General features: G+C 39.8%; 1 protein-coding gene across 1 annotated transcript in view; it reads right to left on the bottom strand.

Annotated features, from left to right (window-relative positions):
* Window positions 1-2,451: 2,451 nt before the first annotated feature.
* CTDSPL2 (CTD small phosphatase like 2) overlaps window positions 2,452-25,740 on the bottom strand; it is a 69,879-nt gene continuing 46,590 nt past the window's right edge. The window contains exons 6-13 of the mRNA XM_020812190.3: window positions 25,300-25,378; window positions 24,558-24,669; window positions 24,346-24,432; window positions 13,166-13,228; window positions 13,005-13,084; window positions 12,206-12,332; window positions 9,376-9,471; window positions 2,452-5,715 (exon numbers count right to left, since the gene is read on the bottom strand). Of these exons, the coding sequence (XP_020667849.1) occupies window positions 5,650-5,715; window positions 9,376-9,471; window positions 12,206-12,332; window positions 13,005-13,084; window positions 13,166-13,228; window positions 24,346-24,432; window positions 24,558-24,669; window positions 25,300-25,378 (710 nt within the window). The 3' untranslated portion in view covers window positions 2,452-5,649. The remainder of the gene's footprint in view (window positions 5,716-9,375; window positions 9,472-12,205; window positions 12,333-13,004; window positions 13,085-13,165; window positions 13,229-24,345; window positions 24,433-24,557; window positions 24,670-25,299; window positions 25,379-25,740) is intronic.

The following is a 25,740-nucleotide window of genomic DNA, read 5'->3' on the forward strand; positions in this document are numbered from 1 at the left end:
ATTAAACTTTTCTTGTCAATGTTTACATTGTATTTTCTGGAGTTCTGGAATGATGTAGTGGCCATTTAGGGCATAGGGTTGTGGCTAACTAAAAGGTAGAGTTCTTGAATATATTTGCTGCTATGTTGTGCTCTCTTCCTTGGCTAATTTTAGTTTCTGTGGCTGTGATATATGGTGCATGATTGCAAGCTTCCTTGAGTGCACATCAACCACTGCCTCTTCATTGATTTTTTTTTCAGTTAGGGTCAACACTCATGTCACGTCTTCCAAGCTGAGTGTTAGACCTTCATAGCATCAGCTTTTTTTCTCATCTCATGTAATTTACACAGGCAGGCCAGGAGCAATATTTTTAATAGGACAGATTCCTTCCTTAAGTGAAAATGCCAACCACACTATACACTGAAACAAAAGTAAAAGAAAATGATATACTAATTACACCAGAGATGGGGAACTTGTGGCTGCTCCAAGATATTGATGAATAACCACTCCCATTATCCCTTCCCTTTGGTTGTGTTAGCTGGGTTACTGGCAATTATAGAGAGAGCCATAATCTCACAATTACTCTACCCACCCACTGTATTTAATTGATGTTTATAAGCATGCTAATTTTTCATGCTAGAGAGTATGAAACTCACTAGATAGTTCAGTGAATTGGGAGTTCAATTCTCCACTGTGCCTCCTGGGAGAAGAGCCATCCTGTGTAGCCTTAAGCAAACTGTGCAGTCCCACAACATCCCCAGAAGAAGTGAATGATAAACTATTTGAGTATGTTCTACCTAGAAAACCCCAGAAAGGGTTACCTTATGTCAGGACCGACCTGATGACACATTATTATTAGTAGTAGTATAGAAAGTATGTAGAAAATAAATGCAGAAAAGCTAATACAAGCTCCCTGGAGAATAGGTTTGATCTAGCTGGGTTTAAAGACACCTGTACTATGACTAGCAGCAGCTGATCCCTCAGACTCCTGAGGATTACACACAGCTTATTCTGCAAATTAAAAAGTACAGTGGTGCCTCGCATTACGTTAATTTGTTCCAGCGAAATTGCTGTAGAACGAAAACGTCGTAAAGCGAAAATAAAGCAATTGAAACGCATTAAAACCTGGTTAATGTGTTCCAATCGGCTAAGAACTCACCGTCCAGCGAAGATCCTCCATAGGGGCGTCCATTTTCGGGTGCCTGTGCAGTGAAAAATGGCTCCTAAACACATCGGGGAGCCATTTTGAGCACCCGGTGGCCATTTTGAAAACCCAACCATCAGCTGTTTTGATCATTGAGAAGCGAAAATCCGTTCCCGAAACAGAACCGATCATCACGCAGCGAAATTCCCCCATTCAAAATGTCATTTTGTGATTGCTTTTGCAATCTCAAAAACCTTGTCGAAATGCGGATTCATCGTTAAACGGAGGTCTTGCGAGGCACCACTGTACTATCAAAAAGATTAGATTAAAAACTAAGGAAATTAGAGGCTAATACAATACACAAAATTTAAAGACATGGAAAGCTATATCACTGAGAAAGCGTAATTTGTTGGGGTTGTCAATTTGATGTATGCTTTCTGGTTAGCCAGAAAATCAGATTCCCATTGTTGATGGTAAACATGGTACACCAAAGCTCTGTGATTATAGCTGTAGTTCTGGCCTGTGAAGATTGATGCATGAGAAAAAAAACATGGATGAAGCAAATAGAAAGCAAAAGCAGACAGGCCACTTTTAGCTATAGTTTGCCTGTATTTGGAAGGTCAAACCATTAGTTGGCATTAAAGATGGGCAATGACCCACTCACTGGTCGGAGCACATTCCTCTCCTCCTCCTCTTTGGCTGTTCGACCAGATTTGACTCATGTATTTATTCCATCACTGATAGCATCCTTCTGAGCAGCACTGAGCACTATTTTCTCCACTATTTCACCAAGCCCCCCTCAGTAACTTTTCAAGTTATTATAAGGGGGTGGCAAAGTTTCTCCTCGTGAAAAAACAAAAATGGCTTCTTGCTCCATTTTGCCAGGGTAGATGCTCTACTAGATGCAATACCTCCCATGGAAGGAACCCTTCTGTGTGAATCCTGAATCCCAACTTCTTTGAGAAGCTTTTTTTTCCTTTAGATATAATGTTGTGTGTCAGGCAACTGCACTTGATGAAGGGAAGAAAGTGGCATGATTTTTCACTCAAACAAGTTATAGAAACCCTGGACAGCTGGAGGTATTTTATTACAGAAAGTCACTCACTCTCTCTCTCTGTGTGTGTGTGTGTGTGTATGTGTAAAAAAAGTGATTCTTCACAATGGCTGATTTGCTCTAAGGCTAAGAAGACCCCTCATTCACTTACTTTCTTTCCATGCAATCCCCCCAACCCTGATAGTACCATAGAACATTTGCAGCCCTCAAACATGCATTTTTACATTTCCATGCAAAGATTGTAATCAGAATTAAAAATCAGACTTGCACCAAATTACAAAATGATACTTTAATATGTATTTACAGAGCAGCCTGCAAGGGTTGATTTGGTTGTCCTAGGTATTTCTGTAACTTTCCACACATTTCTAATAATCCAGGAGTAATCCAGAATCCAAGAACATAAAAGGTCACATTCTTGTTTTTCCTTCAAACAAATACATTTGTAATATGCATTGTATCAACTTTGTAATGATTTTCTATGAAAATACATGAATGGTTTTAAAAGGTACTCTAAAAAGATGCTGTACAGTTTTTCTTCAAGTCACAGAAAAATGTTCATCAATTTTATTTAGGGTATACTAAATTGGGTTTATTTTTTGAGGGGTCACAAAATGATCTCTTAAAACAGCATAACAAATTACCATCTCACGTTCATTGGGTGAGGCATATTTTCTTCTTTGAAAGGACTATGTATCATGGATCCCATCTGTTATTTGCTAGTTCTACATAATTATTTCCAAGCTGAAGAAACTCAGCGCAAGGTGGTGGATCTACATAGCCTATAATATTAGCTTTTCTACTCACAATGTATGCTGTGAGTTATTATGCTGGATTACTCAGTGGTTTAGGTATCTGGCTGTGGAGCCAGAGGTTGGGAGCTTGACTCCCCATTGTGCCTCCTTGATAAGGGCTGGTCTTGGTGATCCATAGGGTCCCTTCCAGCTCTGCAGGTCTAAGATGATGATTTAATTAGGAATAAAGAAGTATTCTTGACTATTTATCTTTTTGAAAGAAAAAATAAATGACACTTGGTCAGAATCTTGCTGGCATTACACAGTGTAAACCAGAAATCACACAAGTAATGTAAACAATCTTGCTAACTGTCTATTGCAGACTTGGAGATGCTTGGGTGGAACATGTCTCTTGCATGCAATGTGTTTCAAAACTTGTGCCATTTAACAACAGGTAGTCAAGAACAGGGACCTATTGCTCTCAATAATGGTAATTTGGAGCTCTTTTTTCAAAGGCATAATTTCAAACTCAGAATTTCAAAATCAATTGTATCTATATACCAGTTATTAGCAAAATAGGAAGGGAGTTACAGGGATCACTTCTATGCAATCTCTCTCACTCACTCACTCACACACACTTATGTATGTATATACACACATACATGCACATATATATGTATGTATACACACACACACACACAAACTGTCACATTATGTACATTTTATTTTAATAAAGACGTCAAAGATGACTGGTATAAAGATGCCAAGATGCCTTAAAAGATAAACACATTCAAAGAGTTTTCATTGAAATGAACCTGTAAGCGTTTTCCTGCAAACAAACACCTTTTTTTAAATACAAAGAAGTCAACATTCTGAATAGCAATTGCTTTCCTTATTTGTAGGTGCAGAAATTCACCATAATTTTGTTTCAAATGAATGATTCTCCACAAAGAAGCAGGCTTGCTCTACATGCTAACCTTTTTAAACAATTCTGTGACACAATGTGCTAGCTACATATACAACAGAGAATATAGTAAGAAAACACTCAACCTGATGAAAAGTTAAAATCTTCATTAATACATTGGAAAAAATTGACATAACTCATGCCTTTTAAAATCAAAAAATACAAAAATTAAATGTTTTCCTAAAAAGATTTTCCTTATTTTAAGGACTCATTTGAAAATGAAGCTGTGTGTAATTTGTACAATAAAATTGTACAAGTAAACAGGTAATATACATAAAAAATTAATTGACATACTTCTCAATTATCAGTTGTCCACCTTTAATTTCCAATACTGTACTTTCTTTAACAAGCATACAAAATATCAAACTTCTCTTTAGAAAAAGTGCCATTCTGCAACATCCTTTACACAAAAACAGCCCGAGCCTGTGGCATATTAATGCAGTTTAGAGGCAAAGCTTACTAACTTTTACAAATTTTTCCCTTCCATAAAAAGCCTCCTAAAAAGGAGATTACACTCCATTAAAAAAATATCAGCCTCTTGTACATGCTGCATTAGATAACCAAGGCTTGAAAACCATTTCCATATAGCATAGAAAACCACTATGATAGCATATCAGCTGCACTGGCGGCAAAGGAGTGTACTGGACCATTGGGTTATGCATAGTTACTGGGGTGGTACTCTCACTGCTACACATAAAACTTTAGAAGTGATTGCAGTAGACTGTGTAGCAGATAAACCAACCTGTAGAAAATAGTTTCAAATACTGAGCTGTTCTCCACAATACTTCATTCTTGGAGGACACTGAAGGTAGAAGTAACTGCATTGCATTAGACCAAGCAAACTTTCCTCAAGGACCTGTATGCACAGAAGATTCCAAGGTACTGATCCTTGTCCATGAGCCATGGATGTGTACCACCATAGGGGATCATGCCATCACAATGGTTTAAATATTCTGTATATTAGTAATTCTTAAATTTCTTCTCATCTAGCCAGTCTCTTGATATTTTTGGAAAAAAAAATCCACTACAGTAGAATATTACAGAAACAAAAAATATATATATTTATAAACAAAGATATCTAACTGAAACTTACATGGAATAAAACTAGGTAATATTTTTAAACAAATATACAGTATGCAGGCAGACAAAGCGGGAAAATGGCCATTCAATCATATAATTAAAAAAAAACTAATAACATTTGGCTATTCCCAGAAAACTATGAAGCCGCCTCAACTAAAAGGAATGCATAATGAAATTCTAAAATCTAATACAGTTCAAAAATGTAAAAAGGTTATAAACCTTAACAGGAAAAAAAACATTTACTGGCCATTCCTGTTGAAATGAGACTCTTGAAAGTAACACAAAGTGGCTAAAAGCCCACTTAAAGAGCACCAAACAGAGAGAAAACAAGAGTCCATTTTCAATCTCTGTTATTTCATAAATCCTGTGTTTTATAGGTCAAACTGCTGGTGGCAGAAACAGAATTCTTTAAAAACAGGCATATGTCCTGTACATTAAAAAAAAGGGAGTTGCACTAGTTCTAAAGACGCTTCTGTTCTAGCCTACCTACTGTATTGTATGTATTCCATTTGGCGATATACAAAGTTCTTCTGTAACCCTTTATTATTGTTGGGTACCAGATATAAGAAAAGCGAGACAACGTACAAAAATGCAAAATTTCAACAGTAATGGCAATGTTTTTGTTTTAGTCCAAAACAAACAAACAAAAAGGTCCTGCATTTTCTTCCTCTTGAGCTATCTGACATAGATTTTGTGTTTAATCTGGGGGTAGCAAGTCGTGCAAGCGAAATCTGTCTCTGATGTGAGGTCGAACATCTTCATTCTAGAAGTGGGGGGAAATAATAAATTTCACTAGTTATAACAAATTGTACTTGTAACAGAATTTATAATGGACACCTGCAACTGGTTCTGACACCTATATCTATAAAGTTTACTCTGTTAAAGATGAAGAAACCAAGGAGTTACAGTCATTGTATAGGACAGGCCTGGAATCAAAATGTTAAATTCTGTACTTCAAACCTGACTTGTCTGCGGCCTAGATCGATGTATGATGAAAAATACTAGTGGTGACCTATGAACTAGTGGCAATTCACCGCTGCAATTTATGCTACTGCACTTAAATTGCGTCAGTAGCCAGTAAGATTTTGATCATTGGTGATGTTTGTATAAAACGAATAGACAAAATTCTGGCAAATTCTCAAGCAAGCATGCCAGCACACATTGACCAATTATTCCTGTTCGGCTGTTCTTACCAATAAGAGAGTTTTGAATTGCTGGAGGAAAAATTTAACATGTCCATATCACAATTTCTGGCTTGTCATTCTCCTAACACAGGGGTCTCCAAACTATGGCCCATGGGCAACATCCAGTCTGCCTTGCCATTTTATCTGGCCTGTTCCCTTCAGCCTGTGCATGGGGGGGGGGTGCATGTGTGCGTGCATGTGGCTAATGTTACAGACAGGCATCTGTGCAGGTGGATGCATGTGTGTGGCCACATGCATGCTCATGTTCCTTCGGCCCTCAAAGATGTTGAAAATATACAGTGTGGCCCTCACACTCAAACGTTTGGAGACCCCTGTACTAACAGACTGGAATTTGATTCTAAGATCTAAAGTTGGTGTGCAATCTTTAAAAAATTGTGAGCAATGAGCCATGAATTATGTTCTATATGCTCCTATTGGTGAAAAGAGATAAGGTGAAGCAGTCAAGTATTGCACACCAAAACCCTTTCTTCTAGTGAATGAAAAACCCAGATTTTGCAGAATTCTGGCATATTTTGTTCTATGCTTAGCAATTTCTATGCAGGACTCTTTTCTTTCCTATACCATTTAGAAAACTGTTCAGATTTTATCTCCACAGGATCAGTATATTCAGTTATTCACACCCTGAATACGTACATTCAATACAAGCCATTGTGCTATGAAACCTCTGCAAACTGCCATCTTTCTTTGTTTCCTTAATGCGTTCAACTTAGCAAAATAACATTTAAGAGACCATGAGAAGCTTCACAGAATACACTATACAGTTTATAAGGAACTTCCTTTTGAGATGTATTAGAAATCCTATATGCTACAGAAAGCATCTCTTCATGTTAAGGTTAGGCAGTCATTACTGCATTACGTTAATTTTGTACCAACTACACTTGTTGCCAGTGTGTTTCTAGGCCCAACCAAAAGTGCTTATGGTGGCTCTGAAAGCCCAACAGATTATCCGAGTGATAGCCTATACCTGTATAAACATATGTGTAACTTTAAGATCATCTTCAGAGACTGTGTTCACTGGCCCATCCTTAAGATAATAAAAACTGGTAGGCAGTAGAAAGGGAGCTTCTTAGAGGAATTCCCTCCTTCTGTTACAGCTTGTAAGGCTTTAAAAACATACAATCTGTTTTGTTTTATTGTATTTTTTCTGGCTTACAGTTAAATTGTTCAGATTAAAAGTGATGTTACAGGATGTTGATATTGAAATGTTTCGGACAAATTTTATTTGGGATTTTTGTGGATGCTTGTCTCCTTTTTCAGATATATGAAGTGTGGCCCACAGTACTACACATATTTTAAGGCATGGGCTTTATTGTTACTCTTAAATGACTTTAGGTTTTGCTGCAACAGACTGACACGACTATCTTCTTGATGACATGTTACTATTTATATTGTAGGGGACATACCAAACATGCATAAAAGAAAACATGATGTGGATAAGGTAAGCAGGGAAAAGTTGTCCTGCCTCTTTGAAAATACTAGAACCCATTATTCACTAAAACAGAATAATAGGAAATTTCTAGGTATTCAGAAGGAAGTGTATATTCACACATCTCCTATTCAAACAATAGAGGGATTGGGGTCTAGATAGTTGAAGGAGCACCTTCCGTTATATAAATCTGCCTGATCATTAGGATTTGCTGGTGAGGTCTTCCTCTGTGTCCCAAGAGTGAAAACACTTCATTATATAGAATCATGAGGGAGGACTTTTTCTGTCACAACATTTAAACTGTGGAATCTCCTCTGCTTGTAAGGCTGATTGGCACTAACATTAGCATCATTTTGATGGGAAGGCAAGATGTATTGGGGCTTGAGGATTGTGATGTGTGCAGATTTTAGTGCTGTTTTTAATGTTTGAGTGTTTTAATTTTGTGTTGTTTGATTTTAAATTGTTTAAAAAATTTTAAGTTGTAAAATTGTTTTATACAGTTTCGTAATGTGCCATGAAATCTACTTGTGGCAGGCTAGAGATGCTTAAATAAATAAATAAATAAATTTGTGCTACAAGATGTCACCAGAGGCAAAAGCTCTCCCACTGCCTGTGCCAGGAGAAGAGCACCTGTTCTGTGCTAAGTGTGCATCCCCTTTCCTCCCTGTACTACACCTTGTCATGGCAAATCTTTATTGAAAAATCCATTTCTTGTCTTGGCCTTATGTACAAACATATTGGGAGGGCAGACAGCAGTGATGGAGCTGCCATGCAAACAAATATGTAGTCTGGGGAGGCAGAGCAGCAAGGGGGAGGTGATTATGGAAGGGTGAATCAGCAGCATTGATGGGATCCTTCCTGGGGTGGGGCATGGGGATAGCCCCAAATGTGTAATTCTAGGGGGCCTGTTACCCAATGCATCTGTCCAGTGACAAGATTAGCCCTACAACATACAGATGTGACCACTGAGCATAAGGATATAAACAGTAAGTATTATGGTAAGTATTTGCTGCCTCCATTTTCGGAGATAGTGGTCAGAATCCTACAGCAATTTGCCATGGCTAATTGTTGCTAACTAATGAAGTGCCAGGACATGTTTCAATTGAGTCCCTGGTCATACATTTATCATCTGAGAGCTATCCTGGCAACTAATCCATTAGACATGGCAAATTATACAAATCCTATGGAAACACCAGCAGGATCCTGGCCACTATCTGATCCAGCATGTTTGTTCTTGTGATCTTGTCAATTTATGAAAATTTCTGGATGTAGGAGTGTTAAACCAATTAAAGGGGGTGTAGAAAAAGCAGTCTTGAAAATGAAAGTGCTTTAAAAAAATGAGCTTTCTTCAACAATTTACTAAAATCATTGGAAACAATTAGCCAGCGCTCCAGCCAACCAAAGTATTTGAAGCAATATTTGAAGTAATTTTGTGCTTATAGAACATAGAAACACTGTAGAAATAAAGCTTGTAGAATTAGACAAGCTGATTGCACCAATGAAAAAACTTAACTTTGATATCCAGATGAATTTTGATATAATTGGAAATGATTGTCTGGTTTCATTCTGGAATTAATCCTTAACTGAGATAAATCCCACTGTGCCAAACATAGACTTCTGATTTTTCCTTAGAGGTTTATAAAGTTCAGTGGGACTCTTAGGAAGATGTTCAAGGCATCAGACAGCTTTGACCTGACAATCTTACAGGCAGTGAGGAAATATGTTCAATAAATACATAAACAGAATTCAGGAGAAAAGTATACATCCAAAATTCACTCATGAAAATACATACCAGCTCCACAAGTTTCTCCAGAAAAGGAATCAATTTTAAGAGTTCATTGTCATTTTTATCCATGAACCAGCTCTCTATGGGAATTCCATTTGAAAGCTATAATTTTAAAAAGTGGATGGGGAGGGAAAGAAGGAAGTTAAATTGTTAGACTGTTTCACAAAAGATCAGCAAGGTAGTGATATCTTCAAGTCTATGTGTTTTTTTAAAGCAATTCCCACTGAAGCCCAACTGCTGCTCAATTAGAGAGGAGAGATAAACTGGAAATTTTAGTTCAAATGTCTTTGTTGCTTAAGCGGATTGCTGGCTGCCACAGTGAAGGCCTACGAGGGGGTGCTGGTAAGTATTGAGCCTTTCCCAGAAAAAATTCAGCAAAGGAAGCTATAAATTGCAGGGTATATTGGCCAATTTGTCTATATTCAACGGTGCAAAAATAATCTACCTATGATTTTAACCTATCTTTCATGCTCAGGTCCAAAGTGACATGGCAGCACCACCAGAAAAGTTCAATGTAGAAGAGCACAGGACCATAATCAAGTTCCTGTTTCTCCAAGGGAAAGGTGTAAAGTAGATCCATGATGAAATGTCACAAACTATGGGTGACAGTGGCCCTTCATATGCAACAGTTAAACATTGGGCTGTCGATTTTAAAACTGGTCATTTCGGTGCTGAAAGTGAGAAATCCAGTGGAAGGCCTGTTTCTGTCTCTGTGCCTGCAAATGTGAAAGCCATCCATGACATGATCATGGAGGACCGCTGAATATCAGCCAAAAGTATTGCTATACACAGTATATCTGAGAATATCATGTGAAAGAGTTGGTGCCATTATCCACAACGACTTGGAAATGAGAAAGCTGGCAGCAAAGTGGATCCCCAAACTTTTGACAACCGAACAAAAGAGGAAACGTGTGGAGTCATTGGTGGCTGTTTTGAAACATTTTGCAAGAAATGAGTCAGATTTCCTGGGCAAACTGGTAACTGATGATGAGACATGGGTCTACTGTTATGACTCTGAGACAAAGGAACAGTCTAATGGAGGCACAGTGGTTCCCCCAGGCCAAAGAAGTTCCGAGTGTAAAGGTCGGTGCAGAAGCAAATGGCAACAGTTTTTTTGGGATAAGGAGGAAGTTCTGCTGGTGGACTACCTCCAACAGGGTTCAGCCATCAATGCAAAATATTACTGTGCTTTATTGACAAAGTTGAGGAAAAACATAGAGGAAAGCTCTCCAAAGATGTCATCCTGTTGCATGAAAACACCTCGTCACACACTGCAGGTGAAACAATGACAAAACCGACCTCCTTAGGCTTTCAAGGGATGCCCCATCCACCCTATTCTGACTATTATCTGTTCCCCAAACTCAAAAAACACCTAAAGGGACAAGTTGGGAGTGTTCTGGAGGCAACTAATGCTGCAAATGAGTGGTTTGCAGTCGGAAGAATTGTATTTGCAGGAACTTAAGAAGCTGCAGGACAGATGTCACAGGTGCATTGACTTCCTGGGGGAATATGTAGAATAGTGTGGCAGTTATAGCTTCCTAGCTCAATTATTTCTGGGAAAGGCCCAATACTTAGGAGCACCCCCTCGTATTTGTGTCACATAAGAATAGGTTGCTTACTTGTAACTGTGGTTCTTTGAGGGTCATCTGTGAACTCATGCCAAGGACACAGAATAGCCCATTGTGCGAGTTCACAGAGACAATGAAGAAGGAGGACTTTTGTTTCCAAGAAGTATTATGTACCTCCCCACAAGAACAACAGTGCAAAAAAGATGCATTACTGGTACAGTGGTGCCCCGCATAGTGAGGTTAATCCGTTCCAGATTAACCTTCGCTATGGGGAAACATCCCTATACGGAATGGAAAAGCCCATTGGAACGCATTAAACTTCATTTAATGCATTCCAAATGGGCCCAAAACTCACCATTCTGCAATGTTTCCCCATAGCGGCAGCCATTTTCGCGGCCTCGGAAACACAAGGCTCCCTCCAGAGCAAGAAACACAAGGCTCCCTCCAGAGCAAGAAACACAAGGCTCCCTCCAGAGCAAGAAACACAAGGCAGGGTGCGAAAACGCTGCACGTGGCCATTTTGGGTCTTCCAGCGGCCATTTTGGAACCGCCGATCAGCTGATTTTAAAAAACTGCTATGCGAAGATCGGTAAGCGAAACGCTTACCGATCGTTGCTAAGCGATTTTTGCTCACTGGAACCGTCGGTATGCCTTCGCATTAGCGATCCCAAAAAAACGGATCGCTATGCGAATTTGTCGTTATACGGTGCGCTCGTTAAGCGAGGCACCACTGTACTTGCTTTTTTTAAATTCCAAAACATAGTGATATTTAATTCAGACACACATGTAGGGACAAATCTGTAAATCTAGCCGCCTAGAGTGGTCTTAACCGACCAGATAGGCGGGATATAAATAAAATAAAAATCTAAGCACATAACCACAAGTGGCATATCTCTGAATAAATTTCATTAGCACTTGAAATATCTAAGTAATAAAATTTCCTTTGCAATGGACAGTTCTAAAAAGGATGGATAAAGATCATAATTTTTTTAAAAAAATCAAAGTGATTTAATTCATGATTTAAATAATGATTTACATTTTTTAATTTTTTAAATTTAAATTGTGACTTAAATCAATTGATTTTAATCAAATCCACCCTGGTTTTAAACATGAAATTGATAATGGTTTTAGTACTGTTTCCACTTATCTGATAAACTACTTTTTTATTTGTTTAGCACCACATGAAGCAATGTCAACATACACTCTGATTTTATTTTCCTTTGTAATTTTTGTAAAATTTAAAAATGAACTACAGAAAAAACACTCACCTGATAGGCAAAGGCTTGTGGTGAGTTGTCAATAATGATTGTTTTTGAGAGATCTCTACCAAGGATATTTAAATCCTTTATGTAGTTCCCTTGTACACAAACACAATGCTCACGGAAAAGTCGATGCCTGCAGTTAGTTAAAAACATATTCATATTACATGTAGAAAAATGTGTGTAACGATGCTTTTTCCTAAATATTTTTTCTCTCTTTTTTGATAGGCTGAATTTTAAGAATAAACTTTAAATAAAGTCTTGTGTTTTGTTTTGCCTTGTCTTGCAACCCAGTCAAATATCTAAAACTTAACACAGATAATTTTGTTACGTTTCTTCAAAACCATATTTAAGTACTCTGAAATAAATGTTAACATTTGACTAATAAAGTCTCTCTCTCTCTCTCTCTCTTTTAACAATGAAGTCCACCAGGAAGTGTATTGTATTCTTCTGGAAGAAAATAATAAAGAGCAGAATATTTTTAAAATATCAAATTAAAGCAATGTGGAGATTACCCAAACCTAATTAAGTCTTCTGCACTGCATCCTAATAATGTAAAAGTGCTCTTAGTCCTGGTGCCAGCCACTCCTGTTCTCCATTAAAATCTTACAGGCTGTTAGGGGCTCAAGCAGACTCTGCCATACCAACATTTTCTGTCTTCCTTTTACATCTAACATTGTGCCTTTTATATGTCTGAAAAGGCATATTTGTCTTTTCAGAGGGCTATGATTTTTGACATTTTCACCAATTTACAAATTGTGAATTCTTATTAAAGGAAATAACATGCAATGTTCTGTGGTCAGCTTACCTGACCAGTTGCTTTTTTGGATCTAGTATGTTCAGCAACTTATCTGCATACACCTTCTTAGAAGCAGTAAAAAGAATGATCTAAAATGAAGAGAGGATATTATTATTATCTGCCCTATAGTGAATTTCTTAAAGATGCATAACCTAGGCAAGATATATTACCTCATAGATTTGTGACATACGTTCCAAAAATTCTCTGAAGAATGGTCTTAATCGCACATAGACCTAGAATGAAAGAAAGAAGTGATTTAAATAAACTGTATACAAAGAATATTTGTTTCAAATGGGAGGGATTCATATATAGTCAGTTATTAACAAATAAATTAAACTAATATGCATATGCAGTACTGTATATACAAGAAACTGCAATGCAGGCTCTGTAAATTTCTGACTACAGTGGTGCCTCGCATAGCGATCGCTCCGTTGAGCGATGAAATCGCTTAGCGATGGAGTTTTTGCAGTCGCAAAAGCGATCGCTTTGCGATGGTCTCTATGAGGTTTTTTCGCTTTGCGATGATCGTGGGGAAGCGATCATGGCAAAGTGACCCTTTTTTAACAGCTGATTGGTGGTTTGAAAATGGCTGCCCACTGTTTTTCCTTGCTTAAGAGGCAGCAAAAATGGCGGTGCTATGGAGGATTTTCACTTAAAGGTGAGTTTTAAGCCCATAGGAACACATTAATCGTGTTTTAATGAGTTTCTATGGGCTTTTTAATTTCGCTTAGCGATGTTTTCCCTTAGCAACGTTTATTCCGGAACGGATTAATGTCACTAAGCGAGGCACCACTGTATTTGTATAAATTTGCAGCATAATTTATTACAGTTAATAAATTATACAATGCAGTATTTTTTTTCCCTACAGCTGTCTAATCTGTTATAGTTTGATCAAAGATATTATGGAGGATCTGGTAAATTTGCATAACACAAGTCTTAGAGCTTCAGAAGTAGATTTTTTTCCACTTAGAATCTTTCAAATAATTCCTTCACAACTATTTATTTACAAATTTAGTACTATTACTGCTTTCTTTATAAGAAACCAATATTCCTAATCCTTGTGCCTTTAGAATGCCTGGGAATTTTTGTTTGTTTGTTTGTATCCCATCAATCCAAATGTGGCTCTTCACACATAAAGCTTTACATCTAAAAAAACACTATTCATTCAGGTAGTCCACATGCACCCTTAATTGTGCTTTCCCTCTTCCATAAGAAAGTAATGAGAAAGGAAATAATTCAATTAATGAGAATTATTACTTCTCTCTCCAAGAATAAGATTTTTGGCAGGGAATGTAGCAAGCCTCTGAAATAGCTGTCAGAGGTTAGCATGCATAATAAAGCATAGAATGTTAAGAGAACCTCAGAGTTCAGACTGTACCCTCTTTCTCAAACCCAATCTTCATGGCCTGTTCCCAAAGCCATTCTTTAAGCATGGCACAGAAGCCATGTCTCTTGGCTGCAGGGTTCTAAAGCAGGAGGGATGAAGATCCAACCCACGATTAGACATACTACTAGCACTCCTTCCAAATGCTGTTTCATTATTATTCAGTAACACTTGGTGTCCACACAAAGGAATAATAATGCATTATCTGGCTGCAAAACACAACCAATGTCAATTCACAATAATTTTCTTTACATAAGAAAAAGAGAGGTTACTTACCTGTAACCATGGTTCTTCGAGTGGTCCTCTGTGAATCCACACAAATTGGTTTAGACCGTGCCTGCACAGGACTCCTCGGAAGATTCTACATCTTAAAACAATTACTTAATAGTACTTTGCCCCATATCGCGCATGCTCTGCCCGCCCATTACCTCAGTTCCAAATGCCCGCCACTGTCAAATGTCAGTTCCAAATGTCCACCGCTCTGACCCCAAATAAAGCTCAAGACAACATGTGACAGACACTGGGGAGGCTGGGTGGGATGTATGGATTCACAGAGGACCACTCGAAGAACCATGGTTACCTCTCTTTCTTCTTCATGGCCTCTGTGAATCCACACAAATGGGTGACTAGCAGACTCACTTACCGGAGGGAGGGCCGTCACGCCAACAATGAAGTTCATACAGCTCTTCCAAAACTTGCTTCCTTCTTGGCCCTGAGGTCCAGCCGATAGTGTGTTAAAAAGGTGGATGATGTGGACCAGGTGGCTGATCGGCAAATGTCCGAAACATCAACGCCACACAATAAGGCAGTTGAAGTAGCCATGGATCTTGAAGAGTGTCCCTTCAAAGCCTCTAGTGGAATTTTGCCAGCCAGTTGATAGGCCAATGTTATAGCAGACACAATCTATCTCGAAACTGTCTGCGAGGATGCAGGAGATCCTTTATGTGGGCCATGGAAGCATATAAACAGTCTGGAAGAGGTGTGAAAGTCCTTAGTCCTGGAGGTATAAAACGCTAACGCCCGCTGAACATCAAGTGAATGGAGCATGCGCTCAGCTTCTGCGGAAGGATTAGGAAATAATGGGAGAATCAAAGGTTGTTCAACGTGGAAACTTGACACAACTTTGGGAAGGAAGAAGATATCAGGATACAAAATTATCTTGTCTGGGAAAAACTGTAGATATGGACATCAGCTCAAAGGGCAGCCAATTCACTAATTCTCCTTGCAGAAGTTATTGCAACCAAGAACAAAGTTTTGAAGGAGAGGAGTAGAAAGTCCGATGAAGCCATTGGCTCGAATGGGGTCAGGGCTCGCAAAACGACCTGTAACGACCACTGCGGCAATGGGAGTCGAGTGGGTGAACGGGTGTTGCGTAAGCCTCTTAGGAACATTTGAGGGTTGGATGCGAAAACAAATGCGATGTCTCTGATCTCAGAGGTTGATAGGAAACAATGGCCTTGGTCATATAGATCAGTGGTTCTTAACGTGGGCGATAATGCCCCCCAGGGGGCGATTTCATTTTTCAGGGGGGCAGTAGAACGAAAAAGGGCGGTGTGGGGGCGCTGGAGCAGAAGGGGGGCGGTAGGGGGCACTGGAGCAAGTCAAACCTGTGAAGATGGCTACAGCCTTTTTACAGTGTGCATGAATATATATTTTCCTCCAATCTTAATTTAGTTTCAGAGTTTTTGTCTTGAAAGTTTTAATTCCTGCATTGCAGTTTGTTTTTATGCCCCTTTTTATATTTCTTTTTGCATCTTAAAATTCGCTTGCAACTAAATCATTAAATGTTACTTTTTGGGGGCATTTCATTTTCTTGGAATTGAATTTTGTTTTCAGGGGTCATTGGATTTAAGTGTAATTGATAGATAGATAGATAGATAGATAGATAGATAGATAGATAGATAGATAGATAGATAGATAGATAGATAGATAGATAGATAGATAGATAGATAGATAGATAGATAGATAGATAGATAGATAGATAGATAGATAGATAGATAGATAGATAGATAGATAGATAGATAGATAGATAGATAGATAGATAGATAGATAGATAGATAGATAGATAGATAGATATCATCACCGTGGGGAGGGGGGCGATGATAACTTCCTCAATGGCTCAAGGGGGCGTTTCTTTCAAAAAGGTTAAGAACCACTGATATAGATGGCGTGGAAAGCTAAGAAGGGTATTAAGGGACACCACAACAGGTGTCAAATTCTTAGACACAGCAAGTTAGAGAAAATTATGCCATTTATATGAGTATAAAAGTTTAGCGGAAGGCTCTCTAGCCTTATCCAAAATCTCTTTTAGCTTGAAAAAATCCTCCAAGCTGTCAAGTGCAATGATTCCAGGTCTGGATGACAGATGTGCTTGTAGCGCTATGGGGCGGTATATAAGTCCAATAAATAAATAAATAAAATAAGATGTTTTCTGCATCCTGTGTGAGAAGATGTGGATGATAGGGGAGTCTGAGGAACTTGGCTGCCATGGTTTTGAGTGTCGTAAACCACGGTTGTCGAGGCCACCAAGGTGCCACTAGGATGGCGTTGGCTCTCAGCTGGTGAATCCTGACTAATGTTTTCTGAATTAATGGGATGGGTGGAAATAGGTAGAGGATGCAGTCCTTCCAGTCCATCATAAATGCATCCCCCAAAGATGCTCTGCCCTTCACCGCTTGAGAGCAGAACATGTTGCATTTGGTGTTGTCCGGAGTTGCAAACATGTCTATGGACGGGCTTCCCCATCGACCACAAATCATGGAAAATATGGAGTGGTCAAGCTCCCATTCGTGAGTCTGGATGGTCATTCGACTCAACTGGTTGGCTACTTCATTGTTGTCTGTTGACACATGAATGGCGATTGGAAAAATGTGATGTTCGTAGCACCATTCTCACAGATGTATTGATAGATACAAAAGCGACATCTAGTGGGTGCCTCCATGCTTGTTTATGTAGTACATGGTTTTGGTATTGCCCGTGGCCACTTGAACACCTTGACCTGTTATTAATGGATGAAAAGCCCGAAATGCCTTGATGACTGTCAGCATTTCTAAGTGATTTATATGAAGAAACTTCTCTGGCTTGGACCACAGAGCGTGAATCCTGTGAGGACCACAGTGTGTACCCCATCCTGTAGGACTGGTGTCTATTGTTACTTGAATCATCAGTTGAATGGGTCAGAAAGGGCAGCCATGAGCAGATGTGGAAGAAATGTCTACCACGCGAGCTGACTTGCGAGCTCCGGCGTTACACACAGGCACTTGGTAGGTCTGTCTGATACTGGATCATAGTGAGCGCCGGGTCCAGATGGATCCCCAAGCTGTGGACCCCATCCTTGGCTGGAAGAGTCACCCCCCCCAAAAGAGAGGGAGTTTCCCAATCCCCCAGCTGTGGGGGCGCCCACCCTCAGTACTTCCGTCTTGTCCGGGTTCAGCCTCAGCCCTTTCTCCTACATCCATTGCAGTACAGTCCCCAGGCAGCGCTGAAGGGACAGAATGGCATCTCCTGCAGTTGGTGAAAAGGAGATGTAGAGCTGAGTGTCATCAGCATACTGATGACACAAGGCCCCACATCCCCTGATGACCCCACCCAACGGCCTCATATAGATGTTAAACAGCATTGGGGAGATAATCGACCCCTATGGAACCCCGCAATTGAGACTCCACGGGGCCAAAAGACGCTCCCCAAGCTGTACTCTTGGGGCGGTCCCCCAAGAAGGAACGGAGCCAGGCCAGTGCCAGACCACCTATTCCCAACTCGGAGAGACTCCCCAGGAGGATACCGTGGTCAATGGTATCGAAGGCCGCTGAGATGTCGAGGAGGACCAGCAGAGACACTTTGCCCCTGTCGGCCTCCCTCAGTAGGTCATCGCACAGGGCGACCAATGCCATTTCTGTACCATGGCGCGGCCTGAAGCCCGACTGAAATGGATCCAGGGCATCCGTTTCATCCAAGTGCGCCTGAAGCTGGACGGCCACCACCCTCTTGACCACCTTGCTTAAGAAAGAAGCATTGGCAACGGGCCTGTAATTGCCAATTTCGTCCGCTGCCAAACTTGGTTTCTTCCTAATGGGCCTAATGAGTATCTCCTTGAGGGCAGTTGGAAACCTGCCCTCAAGGAAAGACCCATTGATTATTGCAGTGGCCCATTCCGTTATTATAGGCCTGGCTGCTTTGATTAGCCAGACCGGCCAAGTATCAAGGGAGGAGGTGGTGGCACGGCAGCGATCAAGCGCCCTGGCCACGGAGTCAGGCATGACAGGTTGAAAGGAGTCAAAAGTTACCGGGCAAGACAGAGCGCTGGACATCTCAGCTCAACTCACTGTTTTCAAAAGAGGAGAGAGGTCTCGGCGGTGCTTTGTAAATGTTGTCGCTTCAGCGTGTACATTGAGGACAGTAGCCCTACTTTCCTCAGGGGCAGCCTGAAGAACAGGCAAAACCTTGGCCCATAATTGCCTCTGGTATGCCCCCATCGCCGCCTGATAATTAGACACCCTCATTATGAATGAGGCGAGGGAATACATCTTACATCCCAAGACATCCAGTTTTCTTCTTTTCCAGTTGGTAGGAGTAACCTTTGATCTGTTCCAGGCTCTGGATTGATTGGACTGCACGATTATTGAATTAGGTGCAGGGTGTTTTGTAAGGAAGGCGGTATCCTGTAGTCGTTTTCTCCTAGGAACCTGCATGGACGTAGACAGTAAGCTCCATGACTCTTTGATTAAATCTATCATAGCTAGAATAAAGGTAAGACTTAATGGGGGGGAACTTGTCCAGATTAATATCATCGAACACTAAATCTTGTTTGTGTGGTGGAGGTTGTTTGATGTCCGACTCAAGCGACTTAACCATTCGTGATATCATCTGAGAATATGATGTGAAATCTTCTGAGGGAGAGGGTAGATGTAGGTCTGCAGCGTCTGAGTCAGGGGTAGGTAGATTAGATGGAGATTCTTCTTCCAAAGCTTTGGAAAGAACATCTTGTTCTGAGGCAGACGAAACTGAGTAGCCCCTCTGAAGGGAAGGAGAGAGAGAAGGTGAAATGTGATGTCTTCTCAATACTTGAGATGGAGCTCGAAGACCATGAGCTGAGGTCTTCGAATGTTTGATGAACTAGTGAAGATGCTACGTGATGATGAGAGGCAGGCAGGGTCACCGTCGAGGAGGTGTGAGGTCTTTTTAAAGCATGAGACACCTGTAAAGGGACCTCCTGACGTGAAACATGGCGTTTGGCAGTTTTCGATACTGGAGGCTCAATCTCATAAGCCGCTCGATTTCGACATCGAGGGGGAGACGGTGACAGAGAAGAGGAGGAAGCATAGATATATCTGACTCTTCTGCGTCTTTTGTACCCCTCCGTCTCATAATATGAGTCGACATTGAACTCGTCTTCTCGATATCGATGCCGACTGTTACAGCGATCGACCTCCATGTATATTGGCTCTTCATACTCCACTTGAACTTGACGCTGAAGGAAGGACAATCAATGTGAGGAGAGTTGTTGAGCCAGAGAGATGTGATGCCGTTTGACTAGGTGTTTCCTTGGCGGAGATTGGTGCGGAGATGCCTCCGAGTTGGAAAGATGTACCACCATTGCCCGCCCGATGGACATGGGGCTCGAATGGGCAGAGACCTGGCTGAAATATCAACCTGAACATGGCCTGGGCTTGGTGATTGGCTCGGTATAGATACCAAAGCCTGAGCCCATGTAGGTGGCATGGACCCGGCGCCTTCCGAAAGAGAGTCTGGGTCCGGTAGATCCCGAGAGGACTCTTCCAATATTGGTGAAGGCAGGGAGGATGAAACAGGAGGAATTTCTCAGGTTCAAGCCGTTTTAGATGAATGCTTGTCTTTTTGCTTGCTTGAAAAGCCTTCTTTTTCTTTCGGCTTTCTACAGCTGGAGGTTTCGACATCGAGCTCGAGGTAGAAGTGGAAATTCTCTTCGGTGCCAATACCGAAGATTTTTGTTTGGTGGACTTGGAAGACTTAGAAGATGACATGGAAGTTGCCCTGGGCTCAGGGCAAGATGCTGGAGCCGCCACCATAGCTGTTTGCCAAAGGTAAGATCTAAGCCTTTGTAAACATAACTTGAGGGCTGGCTTGGTGAGTTTCTTACACTCAACAGGAGTGTATTTGATGTCCCTCACCTAAACAAAATAAACAGCGGTCATGGCCATCTGTGAATGGATTTTTTACTGGCACACCACTTGAAAGGGCCTGAGGAGGCCAGAAACTATTTCACCATGGGAGGAGAGGGAGAAGGGAACGGGGAAACCCATGGAACTGAAAGAATTGTCCAATGTCCAGGCGAAAATCAGTAGCCGAATAATAACGATTGAAATCACAAGAAAATCAAAGACAGTTTGTTTGATTAAAGAGAAGGTTGTAACAGTCCATAGTCCAAGCCGAATAAGACGATCTAGTTCAAAACAGTATGTGATCCAAAAGCGGGAATCGTTAAACAAAAAATGAGGAGACAACGTACAAATTGAAATTCAAAAGAGCAACCGGTAGACAATCCAAGGTCAAAAATTTCCAGAAATATATCGTATGATCGAAAAAACAGTTCAGAATCAACCAGATTATTGAGAAGATAGCTCTAGCACGATAAGTCCGATTGCGGCAGTGGCAAAAACGAACTGAGGTAATGGGCGGCCAGAGCATGCGCAATACGGGGCAACGTACTATTAATCAATAGTTTTAAGTTTTATAATATTCTGAGGAGTCCTGTGGAGGCGCAGTCTAAACCCATTTGTGTGGATTCACAGAGGCCACGAAGAACATATTGTTATGTTACAGGCAACGTACCCTCTAACTGCCAGCCCTGCTGGGCTGAGCTCCACCTCTTATGCGCAACGTGAGCTCTGTGTGCGCACGCCTCTGCCCCCTCACACGTGTGCGGAGGTGGAGTCATGCGTGTGCCCGGCTTAGAGGGGACCTTGGTTACAGCTGATACCACAGTCTAACAGCTAAGGCAAACAATAGTATACATCTCATGGAACATACAATTGTCTTTAACATTTTAAATGTTAACACTTTAAATGATGGCAGGGGTGTATGATGCCAGTGTTGAAGGTAAGCTTTTTGAGAGGCAACCTGTTTCTACCTATGGCCTCTGAATCCCAGCTACTTAGAAACAGGTTTCTCCTACTTAATATGAGTTTGAATGTGATTGTTTACTGCTGAACACAGCTACAGATGCAACCATATTATTTCAGTTTTTTATTTTTACTTCCCTCCACCTAAAATATTTCAGTTTGTTGTTCAACTGAGTTGTACAGTTCATAGGTCTCATTAAAGGTGGAAAAAGTTCTGAAATGATTTATCTTCGTCTCATTTTTTTATATCACAGACACTTGACATTTTCACAGGGGTGTGTAAACTTTTTATATCCACTGTATTAGGGTGCTAAAACTTGCAATGCTTTTAGGTAAAAACTAATGTCCCATTGCACTTTTGTACATGCAATAAAAAAGAAAATGTTTTATAGTAAAAATTGTTCTACAGCTTCCGGTAAAACAACAGTAAAGCAACAAATAGAATGCCAGTGTCCTAGCTTCTGCTAAAACAAGGATATTTATAGAGCTTCTTATTTATCCGTTTACTTCTCACCTGGCTTCATACATCAACGTGAGAAGTAAAACAATAAACTGAAATTGGCAAAAAGCTACTGAATGAGCTTCAAGGACAAGCATTTAAGACTGACATGCTCTGTACTGAATCTGATCCTCAGTAAAGCCAACATTACAGAAAAAGAAATTGGGAGGTGGAGCACACTGCCCTAGCATGCTTACCAGAGTTTAGTAACCATCTGATTCTACTCTTGCTGGTTATGCTTGCTGTAGTAGGAACAATTCAGCACCACATTTTATTATTACCTTTACTATTCAATATCATATTAGTTCTAAATATATAATGTAGCTAACAAAGTGGCCTCAAGTACACAAAACCCCCTGCCACCATAAATGTATTATTTTCAAGGTGTCACAGGGCTCTAGGTTGTTTATCCTGCAAGGGCTACTACAGTTCTCCTGGAATTTAACAAAAATGGGTTGGTTGGTTTGTTGAGATTTGCAAAAATTTGACTCATCGTGTATCAATGTATTTGTACATCCTTGACCTTTTCCTCCCTGTCAGCCAGGAGAAAACAAGAAGGAAACTAAATGATATTTTGAAGAATACTGGATGTGTGTATTGAAGATTTGAAATTCAGGTGTGCCATTGTCCAAAGACATACAGCACTGCTCCAGTGTTGAAGTGAGCTTTTTGAGTGGCAACCTGTTTCTACCTATGGCCTCTGAATCCCAGCTACTTAGAAACAGATTTCTCTGAAAATAGTGAAGTGCATTTCTTAGTGTGATTAACTTCAGCTGTTTAACCTGTTTCCACTAGTGGAAATACTCATGAGAGTAGGAAATCACCATGTTCCCTCTTAAACGTCCCTATAATACCCGAAAAAGTTACAAGGTGCAAACTTTACTAAACACTAGGAGAGATTAGCAAAAAATCAAGAATATTTTTCAGCCAAGATTTGGAAACTTGAAAATACAAACTAAACACTTAAATGCTCTCACCCAGGGGTAGGCAACTTTCAAAAGTTTGAGTCTACACATGCCTGCTTCTGTACCTTGGATGGCTATACCAGCTCCCATACCCAGGCCACCCATAAAATATTTCTATTTTACACTGGCTTTAATAAAAAAATGAAAAATCCTCCTCATGTCCTCTGCTGGGGACTTCATTTGGGGCCCTTGAGGTCACAGACCGGCCAATACGCCTCTCTTTTCCTATCCTTGCTCTGTACATGTGTCCTTTATTGCTGACCTGGGCATTAATCTCAGACATATACAAAATATTATTTTAGACAAAATTTAATTTAACAGAATTTAATATTTAGCTAATCAGTAAGCTGTATCACTGGCAGCAGAGTCAAAGCATCGCAGTAACATCACATATACCCCAAAGACCACTGGGGGAACATTTTCTTAAGTTGTTGCTACCCAAAACATCTAACTGCATTGTCCTGACTAATAAGATCTGAGAGGAACCTAACACCAAATCGGAGAAAGGAAACCATGTTTATTTTTGGAATTTTTCATTTTAAGCTTTAGAATTTTGAAGGATTTTAAATAAGACAAAAAGACAAAAGACAAGTTTTAAAATTAGGGTGAAATACCTGGACAAGTGTCCGTTTAAGGTGTCTGATGTCATTCTCCAAAGATATTACAGAGGGGTCCAATATCATGCGAACTACATGGAGGAAAGCTGTTGCTACTCCCAGGTACATCACACAATAGGGACCTGAGAACAACAGCTGGGGTCAGTGCAGCATCTTTGACAGTTGCTGGAACACACCTCCTTCTACTCCACCTTCCCCTCATCTTCAGTGACAGAATTGTTGAATGCACAGTGATGGAAGCTAAGAATACTTTGTGAAGCACTCTAGCAGTCTCCATTTAAAAGGTAACTGTTCCTACAAAAATAGCAACTAAATAGGAATGAAGAAATGGATTTGCTTCTCTGAGCAATTTTTCTCTAGCTCTAAATGTATTATTCTCATCAGAACTGAGTGTTTATGATAATTTGGGTTTGTCATGCACAGAATAACCAACACTGCAGCAACTCTGCATTTGTAAAACAATCATGTAACCCTCCAGTGATCCTTCCTCTATTTGCTGGAGAAGAGGAAAACTACTTGGTAGTAATGCAAGTTAAGAGAAACTCTTGTAGCTTCCTAATAGTCGAGTTCTTTTTTTTTTTTTACAAAGGAATGGTTTTACAACTAACAAATAAGCAATGTGCCAAATATACCTTATAAATACTTCATGATTTGTCTGACAACATTTCATGTAAAGCAACCAATACCACTTGTTTGCCACATTTGGGGAGAGGAGGAAGACATCAAGAGCATGGTAAGTGTTTGCCCATTTAACACACAAGAGCAGGTTTATACATGGGTTTGATTACCTGGTAAATGACATCTTGGAAAAGGACTGGAAATGTGAGTGCAGCATCTTCCAGTTCATTTAGACTACAGTGGACCAAAGTTTCATCCTAAAAAGAATTTTAAAAAGAGAAGACTTAGCAGAGAAAAATGCACTACAAGTCTTCCCACTTGCAACTTGCACAGCACAGAAATGCTATATTAATTGAATAGGCACTTTGCTGTATGTTCTTACCAAATCTAGAACTAAAGAAAATTCTGGTGTGCTTCTTGTTTTGAGTGGAAGAGCAGGCTTCCGGTTAAGTTGTTCTTCTGTTAGTGGTGGAACATGTTTGATGAAGTAATACCTAGAAGATAGACAAGTCAACACTATGTTTGACAATTCATTCCAATTACTGTTTTACACTGCAAATGGAACAATGACAGATGTACATTAATGGTCTTGGTAGGCATGAGCGTATTAACAAAATGTACCAGATTTGAAAGCAGCTATCATAAATCCATGTCATAACTGGATGGTGAATATACCAAAAATGGGTAGTGTCTCCTAGCTCTAATTTTTTTCCCTTGGGGAGTTGTGAACCAATTTTGAATCTTTTGGGATTGAGTAAGTAGATTTTAAAATAAAAACCTTTTTATTTACTCAAGCTAATAAAGTATTTCCTATGTAGACTGATGTATTGGTGATTATGGTTTGCTATTTACAAGAAATAGTGTATATCTATTTGTATTGTTTTTAAATATAATAAGCCACGCTGAACTTATTTTGAAGGGCAGTACCATACTATTAAATAAAATAAACTTGAACCTACTAGTGTGATCTCTTAATGGCATCTTGCAGAACTATGCAGCAATAAGCATAAAATGAATGCTAAGTGCAGCAAGTTCAATGCTAGCTTATCGTTACATAGCTAATTCAGAGGTAACTTCTTTAAAACCAGAAAAAAGAGAAAAAGAATTCAAATAAGAATACATACGGATCAAAGACTTCCCAGTCTTCTTCATAAGTGGCTTCTGCATGAGCTGATGAGTAACCACTGTCTGGAGATACTGGTGCTAATAAAACATAAATGCTACCCATTAGTTCGTTTAAAGGGAGGGCAGATTATTATTTAATGCATCTGAACTTTAAAAAATTCTACAGCAACACCTAATGGTCCTTATTCAGCATAAAGGAATTTTAGCCTTGTAAAATGGTTCTGAGTAGTGTTCTAAATATTGTAGTTTGTCTCCTGAAATAGATGTTCCAGTAATAAGTAAGAAAAGTTCTTGATGTTTAAAAGTACACATTTTCAAGAGTCAGGTACAATTCCATATAGTAAAGAAAAGTTAATAAAGTTAAGTTATGTACCATGTCCAAACTTCTATGCATAGAGTAAAGTGCATGAATAAAAGCTACTATCATTGTAAAATAAAGA

The sequence above is a fragment of the Pogona vitticeps genome, chromosome 12, assembly GCF_051106095.1.
Source record: "Pogona vitticeps strain Pit_001003342236 chromosome 12, PviZW2.1, whole genome shotgun sequence".
NCBI lineage: Eukaryota > Metazoa > Chordata > Lepidosauria > Squamata > Agamidae > Pogona > Pogona vitticeps.